The sequence below is a fragment of the Embiotoca jacksoni genome, unplaced genomic scaffold (genome assembly GCF_022577435.1).
Source record: "Embiotoca jacksoni isolate LCO1_2020_lvr unplaced genomic scaffold, fEmbJac1.0.p SCAF_28, whole genome shotgun sequence".
In the NCBI taxonomy this organism is placed as follows: domain Eukaryota; kingdom Metazoa; phylum Chordata; class Actinopteri; family Embiotocidae; genus Embiotoca; species Embiotoca jacksoni.
The window spans coordinates 1,552,887-1,575,060 of record NW_027185379.1 but is presented as its reverse complement, the minus strand read 5'-3'; the positions used below and the strand labels follow the sequence as shown (position 1 = coordinate 1,575,060).

The 22,174-nt window shown below is 44.9% G+C and overlaps 2 protein-coding genes across 6 annotated transcripts; both read right to left on the bottom strand.

Annotated features, from left to right (window-relative positions):
- Positions 1-407: 407 nt before the first annotated feature.
- On the bottom strand, positions 408-7,256 carry ehd2b (EH-domain containing 2b). 2 transcript variants are annotated; one of them, XM_069161447.1, is made up of 7 exons: positions 6,854-7,256; positions 5,244-5,719; positions 4,940-5,116; positions 3,784-3,908; positions 2,269-2,681; positions 2,011-2,175; positions 408-1,792 (listed from the first exon to the last, which is right to left on the bottom strand). In XM_069161447.1, the coding sequence occupies exons 2-7, from the start codon at positions 5,462-5,464 to the stop codon at positions 1,244-1,246; spliced, it is 1,650 nt and encodes a 549-aa protein (XP_069017548.1). In that variant the 5' UTR covers positions 5,465-5,719; positions 6,854-7,256; the 3' UTR covers positions 408-1,243. The 2 variants fall into 2 exon arrangements, with proteins under 2 accessions (XP_069017548.1, XP_069017549.1); XM_069161448.1 differs by having other exon boundaries at positions 3,811-3,908.
- A 550-nt stretch (positions 7,257-7,806) lies between these two features.
- bicra (BRD4 interacting chromatin remodeling complex associated protein) lies at positions 7,807-20,486 on the bottom strand. Of its 4 annotated transcripts, XM_069161142.1 has the most exons (15): positions 20,450-20,486; positions 18,529-18,574; positions 18,370-18,415; positions 17,702-17,767; positions 15,367-17,439; positions 14,990-15,178; positions 13,028-13,654; positions 12,376-12,562; positions 12,170-12,267; positions 11,851-11,985; positions 11,696-11,739; positions 11,458-11,606; positions 11,272-11,366; positions 11,068-11,173; positions 7,807-10,976 (listed from the first exon to the last, which is right to left on the bottom strand). In XM_069161142.1, exons 2-15 carry the CDS (start codon positions 18,567-18,569, stop codon positions 9,178-9,180), a joined length of 5,655 nt encoding a protein of 1,884 aa, XP_069017243.1. In that variant the 5' UTR covers positions 18,570-18,574; positions 20,450-20,486; the 3' UTR covers positions 7,807-9,177. The 4 variants fall into 4 exon arrangements, with proteins under 4 accessions (XP_069017243.1, XP_069017244.1, XP_069017246.1 ...); XM_069161143.1 differs by having other exon boundaries at positions 11,068-11,170; positions 18,529-20,486; XM_069161145.1 differs by lacking the exon at positions 14,990-15,178 and having other exon boundaries at positions 18,529-20,486.
- Between the last annotated feature and the right edge of the window lie 1,688 nt (positions 20,487-22,174).

The window sequence follows — 22,174 nt, the reverse complement described above, 5'->3', positions numbered from 1 at the left end:
CAATTCAATTCAGAGAAGTTTTAATGGACAGAAATATGATTATATTAACACAACATTAAGACAGGTATGTATGAATTATACGCATTCTATATGTCTGTCCCTCAGGTTATGGCACGTTGATGCTTAATGTGCAGCAATGTCCACCCTGTCTCTTCCTACAGGAGATTTTTGAACTTTGAAAAGTCACTAAGCGCTTTGAAATCTTCTCGTAAATGGTCCTTTTTTTTATCATCTCTTTTTCAGGCTTGTTAAACTTCTAATCTGCTTTAGTTTCTTTCTACTATTGTTCCATTTCGGTTTCATGACATTAATGATTTTGTTTACTCTGATTGGTGTTTTCCGGGCTCAACTTTTTCAAACTTTGTACAAGTTTTTATTGATACGAAAGAGTCAAGACACAGGCGAGGCACAGTCATGGAATTTTATTTGGTTACAATAATAGTTATCATAAGAACAATCGGTGGAGCTGTGCACAGTAGTCAGTAATATGTCGATCATATATTCTAGTTGAAAAGTTTGTCTCGGCTTGTAATGTTCTTTTAAGCAACTGAGGTCTTGCTCCTGCACATACAAAACAACATTTACAAAAATAATATATAAAGTCTACACAAACACGTGGCGAGTAAAGCAGCAAAGTGAAATGCATTCAGGGTATTAGATTGGTGCTGCTACTTTGAGTAGAAAAATGCAACAAACACATAATTTGGGCAAAATAAGTCTTTGGAAATAAATGTGTAGATGATACCCTCAGTGGAATTACAAATAATCTCCGAGATAAATGCCACTCCAGGGTAGTCACTGAAGGAATGGTAAATATAAAGGTCTTATACAGAACAGTTTTACTCTGAATTCTCTCAAACACATGCTGAATACTGCTCACTTACTTTATTGACTTCTGCTCAGCAAACACAAGTAGATATATATTTAAAAAGCTCATCATAAAAAAGCAAACTTTGAGAGGCCAAAGGGAGGACGCAACCAGACCCCTGTGACTGCTTAACACACAATCTTTTGAAGTAAGCCTCGTTATAGTCTCAAAGGTATGACTTGCACTTAAATACAGTATGTTTCATTGTGCAAGACTAAAATCAGTCTCAGACTAAAAGTTGTACACATTACATACAACATTCTGACGTGGGTCTGCGCGGAAAAAAAAAAAGAGCAAATACAAACAGTAGCATACAGTAAGTGTGACAGCCAAAAGAGAAGAGTCTCTCTCAACTGCAGGGACTTTGTGACATGTCTATGCATCAGAACCCTTCTGCCTGCGTTTGGAGGGTGGAACCAGACGGTTAGGGAGCTCCGGGGGGAGGCCGTGGCCCTCCAGCTTGACCTCAATCAGATGGCTGGCCAGGGCAAATTCTTCATCATCCAGCATGCCATCACGGTCCACATCTGACAGCTTCCAGATGCGACCCAGCACCGAGTTGGGCAGGCGGGAGCTCACCATCCAGTCCTTAGCCTTGGTGCCACTCAGTTTCCCCTCGTTGGGAGCGAGGTTATAGAAGATTTCGTCATATTTGGGCTTGTCTTTGGTCACCACCCAGCCATCCTCCTCCTCACATGGCTCCCCGTTCTCCTCAGCAAAGGGGTCGGCCCCCGAGAACGGTCCCGCGTGGTTCCCCAAGAAGGCACCACCCTGCACGCCCGGTTGGTCACCTGCCTCCAGCTCCTCTTGCCGCAGGAGGGGCATCAGTTTGGCGATGTCAGCAGAGAGCAACTCATCCAGGGCTGTCATCAGATTAGGCTTCAATGTTTTGAACTTGGTGAAATCATGAACCATCAATTGTTCCTTTAAAAAAAAAAAGAAAAAAAAAAAGGAAGATGACAGTGTTAGTCAGTAGATTTAAACATTTTGATTACATACAGGGGTCTCCAATCTTTTTCCTCTGAGAGCTCCTTTAATCTACCGGGTAGATCTCGATCTACTGGTTGGAGACCCTTGGATTAGATTAACTATTACCTTGCAAATTATTATTATAATAGTAAAATCCAGCAACTCAGACGAACCTGCATTTTAGCACAATCTGGAAAGTCTCCAGCAGAAATGTTGTACTGCAGCTGGATCTTGGAGAATATAACTGGCAGCTGATAGATCAGATTCTTCTTCTTGTTGTCCTTCCTGAAGACAGAAGGCATCTCCTGCTTCAGGTGGCTGATGATGTGGGCATGGACCTGGGATTAAGAAAAGCAATGTCAACCTGTCAAGAATCTTTTAACGAGCACATGACGACAAAACCAGAAACACATGCATACTAAGTCACCCACCCTAACAAGACGTGCTCTCTTGACCAGGTCGTTGAGCTTGCGTAAAGCTGCATTGCGAGGAAGGTTTTGAATGTCAGCGAACAGATCCTCCTCCTCCAGCTCAAACAGTTTACGGTTGTCTGTAACCAGCAGCGGCTCTGACCAGAAGGAGCCGATGTAGACACGCAGGACCTCCGGGGTGCCAAACACTTTCCCCAGGGACCACATCAGTGCACCGTACACCCGCATCAGCTGCTGGGTGCCGACCATGTCTGCTTTATTGAGCACCACCCGCAGCTTGTCCTCGTTGCCTTTCAGGGCACCGATGGCCTCGGCGAACTCATCTGATATCTCCAGTTTGTGGGCATCAAACAGAAGGATGATGCGGTCCACGCGTTCCGCAAACCAGCGCAGCACCGCCGGGAAGTCATAGCCTGTTTTGCGCAAGAAAAGGTGGAATGACCAACAACATTCATGAACCTTAAAGTGCAGTACCCATAACGCAAACAAGGGAGCGGGAGAGGGGAGAAGGTCAACACAGACACAAACCCTTCACGCTTCTTATCTGCATCCGTCAAACCACCTACCGCAGAGCTTTCAGGCACCAAGGCTTCAACGTATGCAATATAGCACTGTAAAAACATTTCTTTGACTTAATGTGTGCAATATATCCGTCTACAAGTCTCTTTGAGAGATTACTTCATATGTGTCAACATAGTAAAACAGTTCACCAATATTACATAAAAACATTTTCTTACTTCCTATGGCAAAAAACACATAAATTGTTTTGGTTAAATCTGCTTTGGTTTTCTGATCTTTGATTTTTCTTTAACTAGACTACTACTGCCCGTGATGCTCATAACAAAAAATGGAGAAGAAGAAAAAAAAGCGCTGAGTTTTAGCTACTTACTTACAAAAAAAAAAAATGGTTTAAATTTTCAGAGAAACTTGAGACACTGTTTCTGGAAAGATGTGTTGATGAAGAATTTTCAAAATGTCATTTTCAATTTCTGTGAGCACAACAAATAACATTCCATTTACTTCCATTGTCTTGGGAAGGAGGAAATGTTGCAGATGGATTTTTCCAAACCTCATTTGATGAAACCAAAACCATCTACATGACTAGATATCACCAGTGGTAAGTGAGGAAACATGTTTTTACATAATTTTGGATGGACTGACACGTTAAACTCGTTAGTTGTTCATGCAGGCTGACTTGAATAATGGGTTACTTGGGTCGATAGAAAATTAAAATCTGGTGATGACGATGATGATGATGATGATGATAGTAATTTCTCAACAGTACATTCCTCCAGATGTGCTGACAGAAGTTTTGTTTGTACTCTCTCTGTTCCTGATTATGATTTCATGGCTGCTCGGTGTACTGCTGAGATGTTTTTTGCCCTGCCGCCAAGTGTTATTGTGACAGAGTAAATTGGTACCATGAGAATTAGCCAGGCGTGCTGAGGAGATGAGTTTATGAGCAGATGTTCAGGGATGTGTGTCTCTGCAGGCCCCCCCATGCCCTCTCCTTACCTTTGTCACCTTTGCCACCTTTCTCACCTCGGCTCACTCTCTGCTTGGCCCCAGACAGGATCCCTGGTGTGTCAATGATGCTGATACTCTCCAGGACCTGGTTGGGCATCTGGGCGCACTGGAATCTAGTGAATTCACCAGCGGACAGGAGAAAAGTCACATAAACCAAGATAAGATACAAGTTCACAAATGTCAGTGTTGTTTGAAACACTGCTAGTGTGGATGAGAAGAGACTAAATTATGGGTAAAAGGTCAACTCTTATCAACAAAAAAAAAAAAGCCAACGTGATCTCAAGCTGATTGAAGGGTGCTTTCTCAACTGCAGGCCCATTGTGTGCACACAGGCCTCCCAATGCTTCCTGAAGGAAAATGACCACTACTGCCAGAATCAAACAATAAGGCCTGTTAACGATGTGTGGCTTAGAACAACAATACCACTTCCTGTAGCTCATGAGCTTAACGAGCCCACCGGTTCCCTGAACAGGAAGTCAAAGCAAAAGGCGAAATGCAAGTACGTTCACAAACATACCCTGCTGAAGGCAGAGAGGGACCCTGCTGGAAAACTTGCATCCGAACTTCACGTTGGAGCCCCATCAACAGGAGACCTGTATATTCCTGTCACTTCTGGCCCACACGGCCATGCTTCTAGTGGCTAACAGTACTTCACTGTAAGACATGGGCCTTCTCTCTCGGTTTACAGCGGTGGAAAAACATAAACAGAAATATAGCAGCCCAGGCGGTAAACATGGTAGGAAAGAACTTCAAGTCCTTCCTACAGTTTCCCCGAGCTTTCCAAAGTATGTGACGTCATGTGTTTGTCTTTGCCCCGAGGGGCTGCGGGGCCCTCTGACCTCGTCTCTGAACTTGTGTACACTGAAGTTCCTGTCTGAGTACATTAGCTTTCATCACCCTCTCTGGTGATATCGCTCCCTTTCTCAGTTTTTCCACAAATATGGCAAGTGCCTCCTCACTCTGAAATTTGGCACAAGCCCCTGAAATTCCAACGAGCTAAACACACTTTCTGCAAACTTTCTGTCTCTTCCCCGTTTTCCCTCGTTGGGTTGTCTCACATAGTCTCCCTTTCATGCTGATATCTAACTGGCGCTAGCAGTGGAAACATTACACAACACACTGTGATTAAAATCTCTGCCCTTACCTGTTGAGGAAGGTGTTTCCAAATGGATTGAGTTTACGGAAAGGCTTGTTGGGGTCGACGATAAGGGCATTCCCAGGGATGACCCCCTCCACCTCCCCATGCATGACGGCAGTGAAGCAGTCAGTGGTGGGTTCAGGACCCACCCTGCTCCCAGGAATATCCTGCTCCAGTAGATACCTGTCAGTCACACATGTAGCTTGTGATTGTTTTGTTTTTCCTACTGGTACTTTAATTAATGATCAATTCATCAATCACACAAAGATAACAGTGAACAAAGGTGTGATGCAGAGCTGCAGGGTCTTACTTGATGAATGTTGTCTTTCCAGTGGAGTACTGTCCTACAACCAGCACCATAGGCTTGTTGTCAAAATCCGCATCCTCCAGACCGGGAGAGTGGAAGTCATGGAAACCATAGTACTGCTCCAGGGGCAGCAGCTTCTTACGGTACAGGGACTTCAGCCCTTCTGTCACAGTGCGGATCACCTCAGGCGCCTTCTTCACATTTTTTCGCCCCCAGCGTGACATGTTGATCAACTAACGAGATGATAGGGAGCTTCTTCTAAAAATCAGTGTCAGAGTGGTGTCTGTTGTTTGGATTTGGATTTCCTGTGGTTGAACCGAGGAAAACCTTCAGGTGTTTCCTGTATTTATGTGAACGGTGCTCACTTTGTCCTTGAGGCCTCCTCTGCACACGCTGGGAGAAACGATCGGGCTGGTATTTTGATTGAAGTTGGTAGTTTGTCCTTTGAAAATAGTCACAACACTGACAAGCTTCAGCCCCTGAAGTGTGGACAGAAACAGAGACAGGTAGAGGTTAAGCCTAATTAAAAAAGAAAAAGAAAAGAAGAGATAATCCACTTGGCAAAGGAAAACTTTGTGGGCCGTGATCAACATTTGAAACAATTTAGAGTAAAGATGTGGAATCTGAAGCAAACTTCAGCCCACATAGTCTGCCAAACATTATCAGAGCATGCCTGGAAAAAGCTGGTGTTCATGGTGGAAACTTGCAAACCCAGCCCTGCATCAGGATTTGCACAGGCACAGCTCATTTCTTTACAGTGAAATGAGTAAGACATTCCTCTTTCCCCTGAAGTCCCTCTCCGTGGAACATGAAATACGTGCATGAATCCTTCAAGGAAGACTTTTCAGTGTTAAAATGATAAAACAAATTTAACCATCGAGTGATAATCTTTTCTTTCTTTGCTGTAGTCCCCATAAACAGAAACGCAGGATTAAGAATCAAAGGCACAACTCATTATAGAAACAGACTGACGCAAAGGCGGAGAGGTAAGACACGTGTCAGCAGACGTGAACTCATCTGTGGAGAGCTTCTCTTGTAAATCCCATTCAAGTTAAAAAAAACAAAAAAAATCTGCCCAGAGGGCAAAAGACAGCAGAGTCCTGACATGTCACAAGACCAGTTTGGAAAGAGTTCTTGTCAAAATGGCGAACCCTGGAGATCTGAAGGAGAGACATTAAATGTTGCAATTGCATACAGAATTAGTGTGCCAGCCGAGCCGTAAGACTATAACCTCATTTACGGGTTTCCTGTGAGAATCAATGGTTTGCTTTAGGTTCTGGGATCAGTTTAAGTTAAAAGGATGGTGGAAAATTCCTTGTGGGTTCGTGGACCACAATTGCAACACAGTTTTGGACAAGGAAAGTAACAGCGTATCAGGGGACACATACTTTACTATCCATATTAGGAAATTTAAAAATATATTTACAGATATTTTCCATTAATTCTCCAACAAATCTGTGACCTTTCCACTACATTTTCTCTCAGCATCACAATCATAAATATATATATATATATATATTTATTTTTTTTTTTTTAACAAAGCAATTTTGAGTAAAGTCAACTCACAAGCTGATCGTTATAGCCATATACAAAGTTTAAAAACGAGTATTTACCAGGTTACTATGGAGACTTCTTCAAGCACACTGGATCCCTCTCTCCAATCTTGCCCTCTGGAGTCTGGAAAATATTTCAACTTGAAGGAGGCAAAAACAGTCTCTTGGAGGAGCTGCTGCTACATGTATGGGTGTACCTCTGACAGCAAATAGGAACCCTCCGTGGAGCGTCAACACAGCTAGATTACAGAGGATCGTTCTTCTCCAGGGTTTAATGGACTTCAGATGAGCTTCAGATCTGCCAAGAGTCCTGACTCTGCTTGTTGAAAGAACACAAGGCGAACTCTCAGACTCTCGGGCACACCACACTCAGGCTACTTTTTCCTCTCCCCTTGCTTACTTCTCCTGGTTTAATGCACCTCCTCTTCCAGGGATGCCTGGCAATACTGTGGGCAGCACCAAGGGTCTGCTCAGGGCAGGGATGAGCTGAGTTGTGGCCAGAGGGTGTGGACCTGGGGGAGGGGGGTGGGGTGTTATGAATAAATAATTTGGGTGGAGTTATTTTTTTCTTTTCTTTTGTGAACATGATATAATCTCACAAAGCCCTTATGCATAGTTCGAGTAATATACGCATCACGCTGCACTCCTCCACCAGGGCTTCTTCTTCCTCCATGTTTTAGTTTTTTGTTTTGTTTTCAGCAACATGCCATACATTTTCAGATGTGACAGTTTTTCCCCTCATCGGTTAGTTTTAAACTTGCTCCTCCCAAACTCCGTGAACCCTCCAGGCCATGAAGCATACAAACCAGCCCTGTGATTCCACTTCCATGCACCACCTGCTGGTTGCCTGAGAACACAACCCCCCCACCCCCGCCATCCCCATTACCGCCATCCCCCCCTCCTGACTATCACACAGTACTAGTAGGTCATCGTTAGTCATCCGGAGGAATGCGCCGCTGAGTTTAGGAATCACTTTCTAAACTGCCAGACAAAAGATGAGAGGAGCTGCAGTGTTTCATAAAAGAAGCAAGGTTTAATTTACAGTTTTACTAAATGTACATTTCTTTTTAAAAAGTGTCATTATACACAATAAATACAATACAAAATTAATCTGTAATACTATACTTCAAATTCTCTTACGGTCTTTTTGTACATTATTATTGTTCCTTTATTCCATTTCAAGGCTTGTGCTGTGTTTGTGTTTGAATTGTCCACCAGGCTTTTAAAAAAAAAAAAGAGAAAACACACACATGAGAAGCAGAGATTAAACAAACAGACTGAAACCACTGAACATCAGTTTAAACTTGCCTGACCCCTGCTGACTGAAATGCATAAACTTGTAACCTGGCATCATAAGCAACAGGGTGGCGTGTGTGTGTGTGTGTGTGTGTGTGTGTGTGTGTGTGTGTGTGTGTGTGTGTGTGTGTGTGCGTGTGTGTGTGTGCAGGCATCATCTAAAAACAAGAACCTGGAAAATCCTCTGACATTACAAGCAGAAAAGAACAGGAACAAGTTCATTTACATCCTGACAGCATGGTACTACAGTATCCAAGAGCAGTCAAAAAAAAAACCGGTTTCCTAAAAACTCCTGTCATGTTTGTATTCACTGCAGACCAAATGGAGACTGAGCCTTTTCCAATTGAAAAAAAAAAAAAGCATCCGCCTTGAGACCGGTGTGAGCTTTTAGGGTTTATACACTATATTAAGAATTCTTCTTGATAAAGAGGTGGACCGCATCATTCTAGTGTGTGCTTTTTGCATCCGTAGGGCAGCATTATATTTGTGAATCAAATACGGTAGGTACAGGAATACAATGTGTATAATGACCTTTTACAGTATGATACCGTTGTTTCCTCTTGTGCCATTTTGCTGCAGGTAGCCAAGTTATAGGCTGCTGACTTCTAACCTGTATTAACAAGCTGCCTAACGCTCATTAGGAATCCGTTTTAACCAGGGGATGAACCGCTGTGGATACAGACTGGTGCTCAGGCCACATGAAAAGGAATGTATAAATAATTCACGAGAGAAAGAAAAGATTGTAAAAAAAAAAAAAAAAAAAGAAGGTAGAAGTAGAGAATAACAGCCTCTGACAATTTCATCTTGTTACTCATGTCTGGCGGACAGAACACGTACAAAATGCCAGGCATCTTCAAGTCTGCAAGTCGTTTTACCTTTGACCACACTCGCACCTCTTCCACCATGGGGGGGCTACCTCAGACTGTAAATGACAAAGAAATTGTCTGGACAATTCAAATGGACAAACAAAGCCAACGCACCTTGGCAGAGTAGTACAGTGATACTGTTTTCACAGTGCCCCCTTCCCCCTGCCTCCGAATCTGTGCCTTACTTCCCCCTTGTCAGTCCGGCCTGAGGCTGAGGGGCTGTTATCTACTTTGAGTCTGGGGCACCAGGCTGCCATTGTGGCCACGGCCACCGACCTGAGGGTGCTGGGCCAAGGAGGAGGACGAAGAAGCCGAGGAGGGGGGTGGGACTGAAGATCTGTGGGATGAGGCTGCCGAACCCCCTGGGCGCTGACTTTGGTGTTGGTGGGACCTACTGTTGCCCCCTTTAATGTGGTGCCCGCGTGCAGAGGGCTCCTGCTGCAGGTTTAGGATGCTGTCGATGGCACACTGCAGGTGCTCGTTAAGCGAGTCGTCCGGAGGGCTGCCGCTGGAGAAGCTGGCGTTATCCATGTCGGGAGAGTCTGATTTACAGCGTTTGGCAGGAAGCAAAGAGTCTCGTGTGAAGGAGGACTCTGGAGACGGAGGCCCAGGGGCATGCTGGTCCATTTTGAATGTCCCTCCTGCCCTGTGTCTATTTTTTCCACTCAACCTCTTGCATTTACTTGCATCTGACTCCTGGTCTGTGTGCTCTTCCCCTCTCTCCTTTGCCCCTTCCCTGTCTCGGTGCTGTGGGAGATGATGGTGTTGCGTGGTTTTGATACCACGGTTAAACACCTCATCCATTTCGTCCAGCCCCTGCATTGCACTCCCTAAACGGCCAGTTTCGTTACTTGACTCTGTTTGAGTTTGTAAGGCTTCCCTGTCTCTTTTCTCTACCTTCACGCTGGCTATCACTGTCCGCTCTGAGGGAGGAGTTGAGGCCTCGTGCCTGGGGGGTGACGGCGTGGTTCTGGGGTAGGACAAACTTTCATCTCCTCCACCCGGGACGCCAGGTCTAACCCGGGGACTAATGTTCTCCCGATAGGTTTTTCGAAGCGGGAGGCGGCAGGTTGTCTGTGACGAAGTGGCAGTGGAGGCAGGGTTGTGTTTGACCCCGCCCGTGTTGGGGTGATCCAATGTGCCATTCATTTGAGTGGAGGATGAGGAGGTGGACAACCAAGTATGAGAGGAAGAGGTGGAGGAAGATGGGGCTGCATTACCTCTCGGTGGCGGGTTACACCGAGTGGTTGTTATGGTAACCGACGAGCCAGGAGAAGCAGTGCATACGGGGGACCGAGTTCTGATGACTGTAGTGAGAGGTTGGAACTTTGAGTGCGGTACAGCAGCTTCGGACTGAGGCTGAGTCTGAGGCTGGGATATGGACTGGCTGCTCAGCTGAGGTTGAGGTGTGTGCACCGGGTCTAAGGCAGTGTTGTGGACCACCTTACTGAACCCTGTTTGATCCTGCTTGATCTTCAGCTTTAAGCCAATTCTCCTGCGAGCCTCGTAGGTCTTCATAGGAGGCTTGCTGGTTCGCTGCGGGAGAGCGTCGTCGTCATCGGCTGCTTGGGAGTTCAGAGACGAGGAGGAAAAAGCGGATGACGCTGCTTGAGCCCGACTGAAGGAGGAGCTCTGGCTGGTAGGTTCAGCCCCCGGCTTCCCATCTGCAGGTGGTAGGGGACAGCTGCTGGACCAGGACACAGACGCACCGCCTCCGCCCTGCTTTATGACCAGTTTGGTAGGGGGGAAAGGGGAAAGGGAAGGGGTGGCAGGAGGAGCGGGAGCATGAGAAGGAACTGGAGCGGGAGCATGAGCAGGAACTGGGGTGGGTGCAGGTGGAGGGTTTGGGGTAATGTTTGGTAGAGGGGCAGGGGCAGCAGGTGCTGGGACAGGAGCAGGGGGCACCGGAGCAGGGGCAGCAGCAGATACACCACCACTCGCTGGGGTGGGTTCAGCAGCTGACGACTTCTGTTGGGATGACACTACGCTTTCCAACATCCGCACATTTGCCACAAACTCCTCTGCAAAGAAAAAAACAGGTTGTATCATTAGAGTACACCTTCCTTATATTAAGAAAAAAACTATACGAGGCCACAGGCAATGGTAGGGTACCTGGTCTCTCCTTGGCCAAAACCCTGTCCTGATTCAATGCAATCTTCTCCTCTTGAATGAACATCCGGTCGATCATCACCATCTCTGCCGAGGGGCCCAGTCTCTGCTCAGGTTCATAGGCCAAAAACCATCAGTTCAATATCAATTCAAGAGAAAGAAGACAACAATAACGGTTACAGTGGGAATGCTGGTTTATAAACTTACTTTTGACTCCGCAAAGAGCAGGTAACGATATTTATCCAGCATGGCCTGAGTCCTTTTCAGCAGCTGGCCCGAGACCCTCTCAAACTCATCATCCACTGTGTGCAAGAGAACCGAAATGTTCGTGAGGATCGTGAACAGCAAAATAAATGGTACAGAGGCGGCACGGGATGATATGCAAATTGTTACCTCTTTGATAATCTTGAGAAGAGTTGGCAGTTCCCTGGTAGAGATGGTAAGGCAGCAGTCTGTGCAGTGTGTCCCCAAAAGAGTGGAAAGGAGCACTGTAGTTTGGGTGGAGCACTGAACCCTGATGTTTCCTCAGCTGTTCTAGCATCCTGCAGTGATGTGTGGATGAAGAAATACCATTCACAAATTTGGCATTATGACAGTTCAAATAACTCCTGGAAACACCTGTGGCACATACCTGGCTTCTTTACTGGGCTCTGCACTGAAAGGCATTGTTGTTGTCTGTGACGTGAGTAAACAGAGGAAAAGCAGGAATTAAAATCCTCAAGCTAAAGCTTAAATATTAAAGGCAGTTATTAAATACCTGACTAACATTCGGTAACACTCCTTTACCTGAGTTTGCAATGGAGCAGGGGGCTGTGGAGCAGGCATTTGAGTCAGACTAGCTCCCAACACTTGAATCTGCATCCCACCTTTCCCCAGAGTCATCCCTCCAACTGAGCTGATCACTCCTGGCTTTGGCTGAACCTGTGGACAAAACCAGAAAGAAATTTCAGTTTAGAAACTGACAAAATACATGAAAGGAAATGATTTTAAAGAGCTTTTGAATTTAGGATTGCATGGTGGGAAGATGTATGATAGCAGGCCCACAACAAGGTCCAACAACCACCACACATGTTCTCGGAGAGATTGACTTTGTAATGTTACCTACCTGTGCAGACTGAGTAAGGCTGGCAGGAGTAACAGTCTGATTCACCATTGCTCCAGCTGGCCCTTGGGCTCCTGAGAATACCTGTAAGTCACTTGATGCTAAAATAAATAAAGGAAAAAAAAAAAACCATTACAATGGAAAATAGTTCAAGCTGTGTTCAGGGTCCTACTGTTTTAAGCCATCACTAGCAGCAATTAGTGTCTGACCTGTAGCAGGAGTTTTGACGAGCACTGATGTCGGCTGCAGCATTGAGGGGAGCTGAGCGGGAGTACCAGTGCTGGCCGATGATGCAATCACCACTTTATCAACAGGCACGTCTTGCTGGGAACTAAACTGACTGGTGGCTTGAGGCTGAGAAGTCTGCTTGGTCTGTAGCATGATGTTCTGCTGGACCTGCAAACACATCACGACAGTTTGTTAACCTATTTTTGTACATAAGAAATTCCTGATTTACCCGTTTCTGAGAGCCTATTTGGATTCCTGATGTATACTCATAAGGTGATTACTAATTCACTCGATAACTTGATATGATGCATGAAACTCAGACTATTTAAAACAGCCCAAAAGATAATACACTCCCAAATTGCTAGTGGTAAGCTATATGATGTTTTTTTTCCCCTTTTCAATTCAATAAATGAAACAGAAAAGGGGTAAAAAAAAAACAACAACAACAAAAAAACAACCACATGTATATGACATGTATTACATTCTCCAACAGTAAAAGCTATATCAGCTAAAAAAACAAAAAAACAGTACAGCACCCTTTGGCCTTAAGGTTGCTGAAACCTCACAAGGGTGGAATGCATATTCCATAAAAGGTTTTCATTAAGAGTCGTATGATGTGAATTTGGACAATACCTGGTGCAGCTTCTCCAGCAGCTGTTTCTGCTGAGGTGAGGGCTGAGTGATGGATGACAGAGTCTGAATTTGCGCTCCCACTAATTGCAGATGGTGTTGTTGCTCTGCTGTCAGGCCCTGAACGGGAACTTGGGTTTTCACTACAGCAGTGGCACCAGTGCTGACAGGCAGTGCAGTGAACTGGTGCTGTACAGGTGGTACAGGAGGAGGCTTGGGTGACTGTGAAATAGGAGGCATTTCTTGTTGGTAGGGGGAAGGCTGAGAGACCGACCGAGGCTGAGGCTGAAGCTGAACTTGAATGTGTGCCTGTTGGGGTGGGGTTTGCTGTGGCTGGCCCTGTAGAGCTGGTTTGGGGGACTCTGCAATTTGATTATGGACAATAAAGAGTGGAGCGTGGGATGAGGGTGTGCAAGAGCGGGCGGGAGTTTGAGACTGTGGCTGAGGCTGAGAAGGAGGACGTGACTGCTGTTGATGGTGTGGTGACTGGATCTGCTGGCTCAGAGTGAGAGGAGACTGGCAGGGTTGGGGACTTTCCGCCACTGGGGGTGCTGTGACGTGAGTGGTCAAGGCCGGTGAGGGGGACATGCCCTGGATCTTCAGAGTCTGCTGATGTCCACTGGAGGGTACCTGATAAAATGGCATCACAATATATCAATATGCTTATCTGATTCAAGAATGCAAACAACATTGTAACACAGAAGGAAATAAGACACAAAAATTACACACATGAAAGGTTTTGCATGCACAAAGTATCTTAAATCAGGGTCTAGTATTAGATCCAAGATTATTTGACACAAAAGTAGGCTGGGCGATATGCTTTTATCACAATCTTAACTAATACTTTTTTAACATCCATATCTATTATGATATGTGAAAGGTATGCAAGATTTTATTTTAAAAAGTTCAAACTTAAAGTTGTTAATTTTCATAAGAGAAATAAGATACTGGGATCATATTATCACAATACAATCCCACTGAATTAAAAAAAAAAATAAAAAAAATTGATAAATGAAAATATTGAATTATCGCCCAACCCAGACTTACACAAACACAGGTCAAACAACACCAAACAATACAAAAGCAAAGTGTTAGACTTCAAAAATCTAGTAGGTGCTGCAGTAAAAGTAGTAGAAGCCCACTGATTTTTTTTTTTCTAGCATTTGAGAAGGATTACACATAAAAAGGGAGCAATGATCATTTGACGAGCCAAAAAGAAAAACTGTTGACAAAAGCAAGAAATCAGGATCTGCGGGCCTGTGATTGTAAATCAGAAGGTGGTCCGAAGACTTCAGGGACGAGGTTCAGGGGAGCATGTGATTTTGGTTTTGGGGTCATTACACTGGTTGGACGAGGGATTACAAGGGGTAGTGGCATTGTGAAATGAGTCTTAATGAGAGGTGAAAGATAGAGAGGGGTGAAGTGATTCATCAGTCATTGGTCAGTAATGCAGCAGATGAAGGTGAGTTGACTGAATTTGACTGTGCAGTTAGTAAAGGGGTGATCGGGTTGCACTTGGCACCTCGGTAGCTCTTCTGTTAGCCATGAGCACATTTTTGCATAACGTTGCGAGATGCATAGAATGGATGAAAAACATACCAAATGATTTAAACAATTAAAGTTAAATATAGAACTAACACCTGATTGCCAGTCCCAAATTGTATAAAGGTGCATGAAGCAAAGTATTCACATGACACAGCGGCTGAGACACAGTAGGTATGGACTACAGGAGTGATCATGCCTTTATATGTAATGAAGTGATGTCAGAAACACACAGAAGCGGCAAGCAAAGGAAAGATTTGTGCACTTAGAAATTGCACACCATCGGTGAGAACCGTGGAAGCGATGTCTAATGCAGAAGAGAGTTACAGAGCAGTGATGGGGAAAGGTAAGATAACCTAACGCTGTTGTGGCGGCAGCAGCAGCAACAAGTGGGTGGGGCTCAACATAAAGGGGCTTTTCTACCTGCTTTACCACTGCTGTCATGTGGGAGGGGCCAGGGGCAGGGCTGTGGCTCTGACCCACCCAAGAGTCAGTTAATTGGCTGTCATTGACAGCAGGGGCCGGAGTAGTGATGCTGTTGCTGCTGACGATTACAGATGCTGGTACGCCCACAGAGGGGGTTGACTCATTCTCTGTTTGGTGGTGCTGCTCCTGATAGGAGTACATTTACCATTTCAGGATAAGGGAGGGAAGGAGGAAGGAGATTGGAAGGAGGGGGGGAGTAAAATAGTAAACCAAAGAGGTCAAACCAAGATATCACTCCGTGCATGGTATTTATTTTGCAAGACAATGTTAACTGTACACTAGCGTAGCGAACATGCGAAGAGTGGAACACCGACCTGTTGCAGGAACATCTGCAGAGACTCCTGGCTCAGGATCATGCTGGAGCCCTGGTTGGTGAACAATAACCTCCCTGGACTGTGCTGGGCCTGATGGGGGACCAGCCCCACTGCTGTGACAGAGGAAGAGGTGGAAACAGACATGGACGGAGAAGAGCAGGGTACTGTGGTAGCCGTGGACACAGAGGAAGCCGGTTGCATGGCAAGGATAGAGGACTGCGGTACAAGCTGCTGAGTGGGATGAGCAGCCTGGTCCGTGGAGCTTCCCAGCACAGTAACACACTCTCCAGGCTGGCCTTGAGCCATGGTTGCTGCTCCTGTGCTGCTGGGGACTCCACCTGGCTGGGGCTGCAGGGCAGGCTGAAGGCTGACAGCAGGGCTAAGTCCCTCCACCTGACTCAGCATGGTCAGGGAGTTCTGAATCGGCATGCCCTGTATGACTGTTTGAGCATGACCTGACACAGTGGAGGTGTGTGTCTGACTTTGAGTCTGAGCCAACGTGACAGGCATCTGAAAGAGGGTAGGTGTGCCCATCTGGCCGGACTGGAGCTGAATGGGCCCAGAGAGGATGTGGGCCGCCCCAGGGTGGCCCTGTGAAGTCAACACTTGACCCAAGTTGATGTTCTGGTTTGCAGTTAATATCTGGTTTGCAATGAGCTGTCCACCAGGACCCTGACTAGTGATGATGTGGCCCCCAGGGTGCTGCGTCAGGATCTGCCCACCTGCCTGTAGCTGTGGCAGGAGAAACTGGTGGTTCTGACCTTGTAGAACGGTCTGAGAGGGAATAACGATGCTGCTTGATTGGTTTAACAAGTGCACACTGAGGGGCTTGCCAGACGGTTGTGCTGCTTGTTGCTTGAATAGGGTTTGTTGAAACTGAGGGCCTTGGGTTGTGGCTTGAGTACTCAGGACCACGTTGGAGCCCGGCTTGCCTGTCAGGAAGGCGACATTCTGAGCAGCAGAAACGGGAAGTTGCTGCAGCCCGAGAGCCTTATGGGCATCGTTTTGCAGGGCTTGAGGGGCTGGCTGTGGCTGCTGCTGTGGTTGCTGTTTGAAGAGTTTCTGTTGGATGGCTCCCCCCTGAGGGGGTTTAGGCTGTATGGGTGTCGGTGTGCGCTGGATGATCACGTTCTGCATGATTTGGCCTTGAGTTTGCGTGTGGGGTCCTATTCCTGAACTTAGGGGAGTGCTGCCAAAGCCCACAAGCCCAGCAGGAGCAGTCATTGTAACCCCACTGCTGCTGTTTGTGCTGCTGACACAAACGGCCGGTCCATTTAAAGCTGGAGACCCCAAAGTGGCTTTGTTACTTTGGATCAGAAGTCCTCCACCTGAGCCTCCAAGCCCCGCCTGCGAACCAGCACCTGATACCTCTGGCCCAGACTGGTGCAGCTGGTAGCCACCCATTGCCTTAGCCAGGATTGGCTGCCCAGACTGATTGATCGTCATGACTGTAGGCTGACCCACAACCTGAATCTGTCCAATACCCAAATGTCCAGACTGACTCCCATTTGAAAGAGCTTGAAGACTTGAAATGGGTTGAAGCGTCACATTTCCCAGGCCCACGGGCTGCATAAACGGCTGAACACTAATGGCCTTATTCATGACCTGGGATTGGAGCTGAAGGCCCTGCTGAGCAAGCACAGACCCCAGCATGTCAGCTGTGGCGTTGGGAGGAGTAGCAGTGGTGCTTGGGGCGGACCCAGGGAAAAGTGCTGCTGCTCCCCCAACACCGATGCCTACGCCAACAGCCGTGCCTCCAGCTCCAGAAAGGCTAGCATCAGGCAGCGTCTGAACCACCTGCGTGAGGCCTGGAATTCCAAAGGAGCCCAGGTCCAGCTCAGCCTCTGCCTCCTGTAAGCTTTGCTCTGTGATGTTGGCTTCAGCCAGGCTCTGTTGCAGGATGTCACATGGCTCGTGATTTGTCCCAATGCCATTGCTCCCACCATCTCCACCTGGGGATCCTCCCAAGATGTCCTCATCCTCCAGGAAGTCCAGGTCAACACTGACTCTGGGCAAGCCTGCCGACTCGCTGGCCGACAGCTGGACCGCAGGCTGGACCTCTGGAACATGGCCCTTCAAAGGGGAGGAGGAAAGAAAGAAGTGAAAACAGGTGATGTACTAATTCTGATGACGAAGTGCGATGGCGAGGAGTGTAACTGAATCAATACAGAAATGCAGACTTGGAAAACCCCATTAAAAAAAACATCTTGTCAAATCGCAGCAAATCAAAGCTCGTCAAGTGTGGATATGTTAGTGGAAAGGGAGGGTACGTAGAGAAGCATGCTACACAGATGGATAGAAAACAGAAGGAAGAGGTTTGGGGGATTTTACTCACCCCAGTGGTAGAGAAGAACGAGCTGGAGGGGTCACTCGAACCATCCAAAAGGTCGTCAGTGTCCAACTACAGACACACCCACCCAGGATAGGATAGACAGAAACCCAAGGCACCCAAACCAGCAGGCAAAAGTCACCAGGACAGAGAAACATACGGACCATCAAACAGAGGAGGGCAAAGAAAGGACAGAACACAGTCCAGAGATCCCAGATCGTAAAGAACCAGTAAAAAGATAAGTGACAGAGGGGCAAAATGAAAGAGGGTAACACAGGGTTTGGGAAGCGTTAGTATTAGCACTTCTCATTTTGTGAATCAGCCTAATACAAAAAAAAAAAAAAAAAAAAAAAAAAAAAAAAAAAAAAAAAGGGAAGGCAGGCTGAAACCACAAATAGTGCAATCAAAAAGAAAAGACACCCATTAAGCAGAAGAAGCAGTTAAAGAGTAAATGAAGGCAGTGAGGGGATGCAGGTTTGAGGGTGCATCAAAGTGTCATCTGAAAGGGGATTAAGGACGGAGTAACGCAAGCTCCAACTGACCCAAGCTCGGACGAAAATACGCACAACACAAACTCCTCGTCACATCAGTTGTAAACTCCCGTTTTTGTAACTTGAAATCACAAACTTCACCAAAATGTGACTTCTTTCACTTTACTGCGCTCTTATACTCACATGGGTCTCAGATCCATGAAGAAAGTCATTAAGAGCTTCTGGGTCACTGCAGAAAAAACAACAACATGTGATTTACAACAGGGAAAGAAATGATGACATATGCCTGAACAATTTGGTATAATATTAAATGGATTCTCCACAGAGTCAACATGAACTTACCAAATTACATCTAGAAGGCACCTGCCGTCTTCATCATCCATGACAACTGTTGAAGTGGAAGAAGTTTATTTTTTAAATCCAATTTTGGATTAGTTTTCATTAAAATACACTCAATATAAAAACATTAAATTATTATAAAATAATAGTTTCAAGTATGCGTACAGTTACACACCTACTATATAGTTATTATAACAAAAAAAAAAAATGTCTCCACTAATATTTACAGTTGTATTTTGAGCAGAGTTTACATTTATCATGTGGTTATACATCATTAACAATTATTTGTAGTCAAAAAGCTAATTATCCTGGGCACATTTTTTTGGTCCTTGATGATGCTCTACTACACAACATACTTCAGAGAAATATAAAAAGATAACAACAACAACAAAAATACATCGTGAGATTGTTTCTCTCGATTTTTGTCACAGAAGTCAAATTTAGGTTTAAATTACTTTCAATAAACTTCTTAAGCAGCCTGCTGTTATATAGTATGGGGTACATGAGTCCTTAAATCTGCTTCAAACTGAGGTATATTTTGATATTGTTTTTTTACTTTCCTTATAAATATATATAATATTTGTTAAGAGTGTGAGAGTTAATAGTTCTTAATCTTTAATTTTTCTCACACTAAAATTGTGACGAATGACTCTTAAAACATAAAATCACCTCTTGCTTGTCTGACATCTTTGGGTCAGTGTCAGAAAAAAAAAGAGGCAGCTACGAGAGATCGCTTCATTTCAACAACATTATAATTAATGTTAGTTAACATCCTTAAATAAAATAAAATGAGGAAAAAAACAAAACAAAAAAGTTTACAGTTCAACAACACATGAGCCCGTTTTCACCCGGAGCTGCAGAACAACCACATAAACGCTTCAACATCAAGAGGTTATGAACTCAAAGCAGAATCTGTGATGGTTTAAAAAAAACAAAACAACTAATAAACAAACAACAGACGGTAAAAAAACAACAACAACAACAAACTGAAAACGCGCGGTTTTCGCAAGCGCCTGCAAAAGATGTCGAGAAGCTGCTTCTCGTTTTTTTTTTTATATATATATATATATTTTTAAAATCCAACAACTGTGCGCACATTAACTTCAAATAAAAAAAATAACAACGCAAAAAGATGAAGTTCGTGAAGGGGACGGAGTCGCGGTTGGCGCCCTGTGGAGCGGCTCCATGGCCGTGGATATGAATGGAGCGGCTCGCTACCTGGTAGCTGCTGTTCTCCAGGAGCTGTTTCAAGCCATTTTTTTTTTTTTTTTTGGTGGCAAGTTTCGCACAATACAACGTGTTTTAATCCGACTGATTAATTAAGGGGTCCCCCCTCCTCCATTTAAAAAGCTCCGTCCCGCCTTCGTTTCCAGTTTTTTCTTTTTTTTTTTTTGCTTTGATGCATTTTTTTTTTCGAGGGGGGAGGGGGAGGGGGGGGGGGGGTTGTGACTTTTCGTTAGCCTGGACGAGCTAAACATGCTAAAGCCAAAGCCAGCTATCAACAATATTGGAGCCGCACGGCTAGCCCCTGAGCCTTTTTGACATTCAAAACAAACCGCCGAGGGGACGCGCATTTTTTTTTTTTTTTTTCTAACAAGAACAACCGGGACGACGGCACCTCGATTTACCGAAAGACGACGCGGCGCCGTTCGCGGAGGAGTGCACGAAGAAGCGCAGCGGCGCGGCTAGCTGTCGCTCCTTGCGAGCAAAAAAAATATGAGTTAATGTTGGAATAGTCTTGGATGAGGGGGGGTATGCTTGGGAATTCGTTGGAAAAGGACCATGTTTGCCGGGTCGTGCAGCACCGTGGCGCTTCGATTGCGGTAGCTGCGCGGTTTGCGGGTTCTCCGCAGTTCGCCGATGTTGCAGCTTTCTTGCAGTTATTCGCATTTATAGAGAAATTGCTGTATTGTAACAAACTCACCCGAGACGGTAGAGGTGCAGGCAGCGCGGGGTCTCCAGGCCAGCCTCGCACGGGCTGCTGTACAGGACCCGTTCCGTAAGGCAGGAAGCAGGAGACTTTTGCTTTGCCTGATTGAAATCTCTGCGCCACTTTCTTGCCTGCGTTCGTTTGTCGTCGTCGTCGTTGAGCGTTTCAGGGTCCTGTGCGTGTGCGAGTTAAAAGTCCTGCGTTCAAAAAAAAAAAAACCCTCGTGGAAAATGCACCCTGTCGGTGTTTTACCGTTATACGTGATGTTTATGGATTAATAGTGCTGTTGCATTAATGGGATTAATTATGCTGTAGTTATTTAAGGTTGTTGCTTGTTTGTAACTGGCCTACTTCATGTATGGTTAATTAGTTCGACAAGCAGGGGTGTCAAACATACGGCCCGCGGGCCGGATCCAGCTCGGCCCGCCGGATGACTTTGCTAAGTGTGAAAATTACAGAAAGATATAAATTGCATTTCTATGAGAAAATGGAGGTTTATGAGTACAAACGTTTTGTTATTTTTTTTTTATTATTTTTTTTAATCGATCCAGTAATTGCTTCAAAAACAGCGTAAATGGGCTGATGTCTGAGTTTTTGGTCTTTATGTTTCTAGTTTATTGTAGAAAGATCTTAAAATAGGGTTTATCATCCAAAAACCTTCACCAATGATTTAAACAGAAATATTGGCGTTATTATGCTATGATTTTACTGGTCTGGCCCACTTGAGATCAAAGTGGGCAGTATGTGGCCCCTTAACTAAAATGAGTTTGACACCCCTGTTCTACAGTAATGTATGTTTTTGAATATGATCATCCTACGGTTGTTTTGGTTCTGTAGGAACTGCTGTAAAAAGTAAACAAGCTCAGAAAAACAAAGCAAAATCATTTTCCAGAGATTTTCTTTCTCCTGTAGCCATAAAGGACTTATGGGCAAATTTAATCCTTTTCAATCCTTTATTTTTTTTTCCAGAAAAATTCTAATCAAAAACCCAAAATTCAGAGAGACTTTTTTTTATTTATTATTATTATTAAAAAATGCAAGCAGATTTGTTGTTAACATTTCCTGGACTTCAAACAATTACAGTCATGCAAAACAAACATAAACAGGCACAAACATGACCCCAAAGAGAAATGCAAAATAACCTGGCTCAAATCCAGTGATGGAAGAAGTACTCAGATCTTTTATTTAGGTAAAGTAGTAATACCACAATGAAAAAATTATCAGTCACAAATAAAAGTCGTGCATGCACCTTTTTACTCAAGTAAAAGTACTGTCAGCAAAATGTACTTAAGTATGAAGAGTAGAAGTAGGCTACTCATGCAAAACTGCCTTTTTAGAGTGCCGTACTTATATAAATGATTGGATTGTGCTTCATTGACACTCACATGAGAACAGCCTTTTTATGCTGTCACGCTAAAGCAAATTTCAACTTGTGATACCATTAAAGAGTCTCGTTTGAGGATAGCAATTCATTTATTACAAACTGAGCATATATGATATGTACAAAATATTTACCTGAAAAGTAACCAGTAACTATGGATGAATTAGGGAGTAAAAAGTACAATATATTTCTCTGAAATATAGTGGTGTGGACAACTCAAGTAAAGTAAATAGCACTTTAAGTACTGCACTCGAGTAAATGTACCTAGTTACATACCATCGTGCTCAAATCAACCACAAGTTAAACTCATAGTACATCCTTTCCAAAGCAAATCAACC